This window comes from Gigantopelta aegis, chromosome 2 (genome assembly GCF_016097555.1).
Source record: "Gigantopelta aegis isolate Gae_Host chromosome 2, Gae_host_genome, whole genome shotgun sequence".
Taxonomy (NCBI): Eukaryota; Metazoa; Mollusca; class Gastropoda; order Neomphalida; family Peltospiridae; genus Gigantopelta; species Gigantopelta aegis.
Window position 1 is genome coordinate 47,832,884 of NC_054700.1, and position 1,640 is coordinate 47,834,523.

General features: G+C 41.9%; 1 protein-coding gene across 1 annotated transcript in view; it reads left to right on the forward strand.

Moving 5' to 3' along the window:
* Positions 1-1,640, forward strand: part of LOC121378730 (vitelline envelope sperm lysin receptor-like) — a 29,833-nt gene continuing 28,193 nt past the window's right edge. The window contains exons 1-2 of the mRNA XM_041507016.1: positions 1-37; positions 1,402-1,445. Of these exons, the coding sequence (XP_041362950.1) occupies positions 16-37; positions 1,402-1,445 (66 nt within the window). The 5' untranslated portion in view covers positions 1-15. The remainder of the gene's footprint in view (positions 38-1,401; positions 1,446-1,640) is intronic.

The following is a 1,640-nucleotide window of genomic DNA, read 5'->3' on the forward strand; positions in this document are numbered from 1 at the left end:
CCGTTTGACAGAACGATGTCGACAGGAATAGCAACAGGTGAGCTGTAAAAGAAGGACACGTATAAGAAAGAGGTTCCCCCACCCAAATAATAACCTCACCTCAATCCTGAGCCCTACAATATCCTGAGCCTTACCCTATCCTGACCCTAAACGGGCGGGGCGTAGCCCAGAGGTAAAACACTCGTTGGTGTGCAGTCGGTCTGGATCGATCCCCGTCGGCGGGCCCATTGGGCTAGTTCTCACTCCAGCCAGTGCACCACGACTTTTATAGTAAAGGCCGTGGTATGTGCTATCCTATCTGTAAGATAGTCCATATAAAAGATGCCTTGCTACTAATGGACAAATGTAGCGGGTTTTCCTTCAAAATTTTACATCCAATAACCCACGATTAATAAATCAATGTGCTCTAGTTGTGTTCAACAAACCAAACTACCTGACCCTGAACCTAACCCTAATCCTGACCCTAATCTTAGATCTATCTCTGATATAATCCTCATGTGTATACTGTATAGAACTGGGAAACATTTATACTAAAAATTACATATATTCTTATTTTTGTTGGGGAGGGATAGGAGCGGTTACAACTCTATAGTCCGAAGGTTAAATGGTCCGAAGGTTCAATAGTCCGAAGGTTCAACCCTAACCCTAACCATAGGTTTAGTAGTCCGAATGTTCAGTAGTTCAAAGGTTTATATACCTAACCCCAGACTATTGAACCATCGGACCATTGAACCTTCAAACTATAGAGCGATTCCCATAGGGGGCAACTGTCTTCCGCCTCGCTAGGTACGAGCCTGAGAAAGAGTTCGACTCGTACCCCTCTTATATCAAAGGCTCTAAAGACTAACCCTAACTATCCTTAAAACTACCCTAACCATTGAACGGGGGTACGGGTCGAACTCATGCCGCACTCAGCACATTTTACTTACGGTTTTGTGGCGTCGGACATATGGTTACGGACAACACAGATATTGAGAGAGGAAATCCGCTGTCGCCACTTCACGGGCTACACTTTTCCGATTAGCAGCAAGGGATGTTTTATATGCACCATCCCACAGACAGGGTAGTACATACCACGGCCTTTGATATACCAGTCGTGGTGCACTTTCTGGAACGAGAATCGATCCCAGACCGACCGCGCATCGAGCGAGCGCTTTACCACTGGGCTACATCCCTCCCCGCATGTAAAAGATTGGGCAAGACCGGATGGTTGGTTCCAGCATTCAATATATTCAGGCTTAGGGTTAGGGTTAGTGATAGTATTAGCATACTGAAAGTTCGGAAGTCTTTCCGAAGACAATATGTCTATATTATCGTATGTTTGAAATCCATTAATCAATTGAATCTCCTCTAGTGGTGTAGTTAAATAAAATACTTTTTTTTTTCTTTTCTTTTTTTCAGAAATGAAGGTGGCTACGTTTATGTTGTCGGCGCTAATTCAGATGGTAAACATTTCAGTTTTCTTTTTCTAACTACATTGTATCTTGGCCTGGTTTGAAACCTGCAATCGGTAGTATAATGTTTAAACATATTTTTGAAATCTCTAGAGAAGTATTACAACAATAACAACAAACAACAACAGCAAAAAAAAATAAAAATAATAATAATAATAATAATAACAATAACCAAAAAACCCTTTC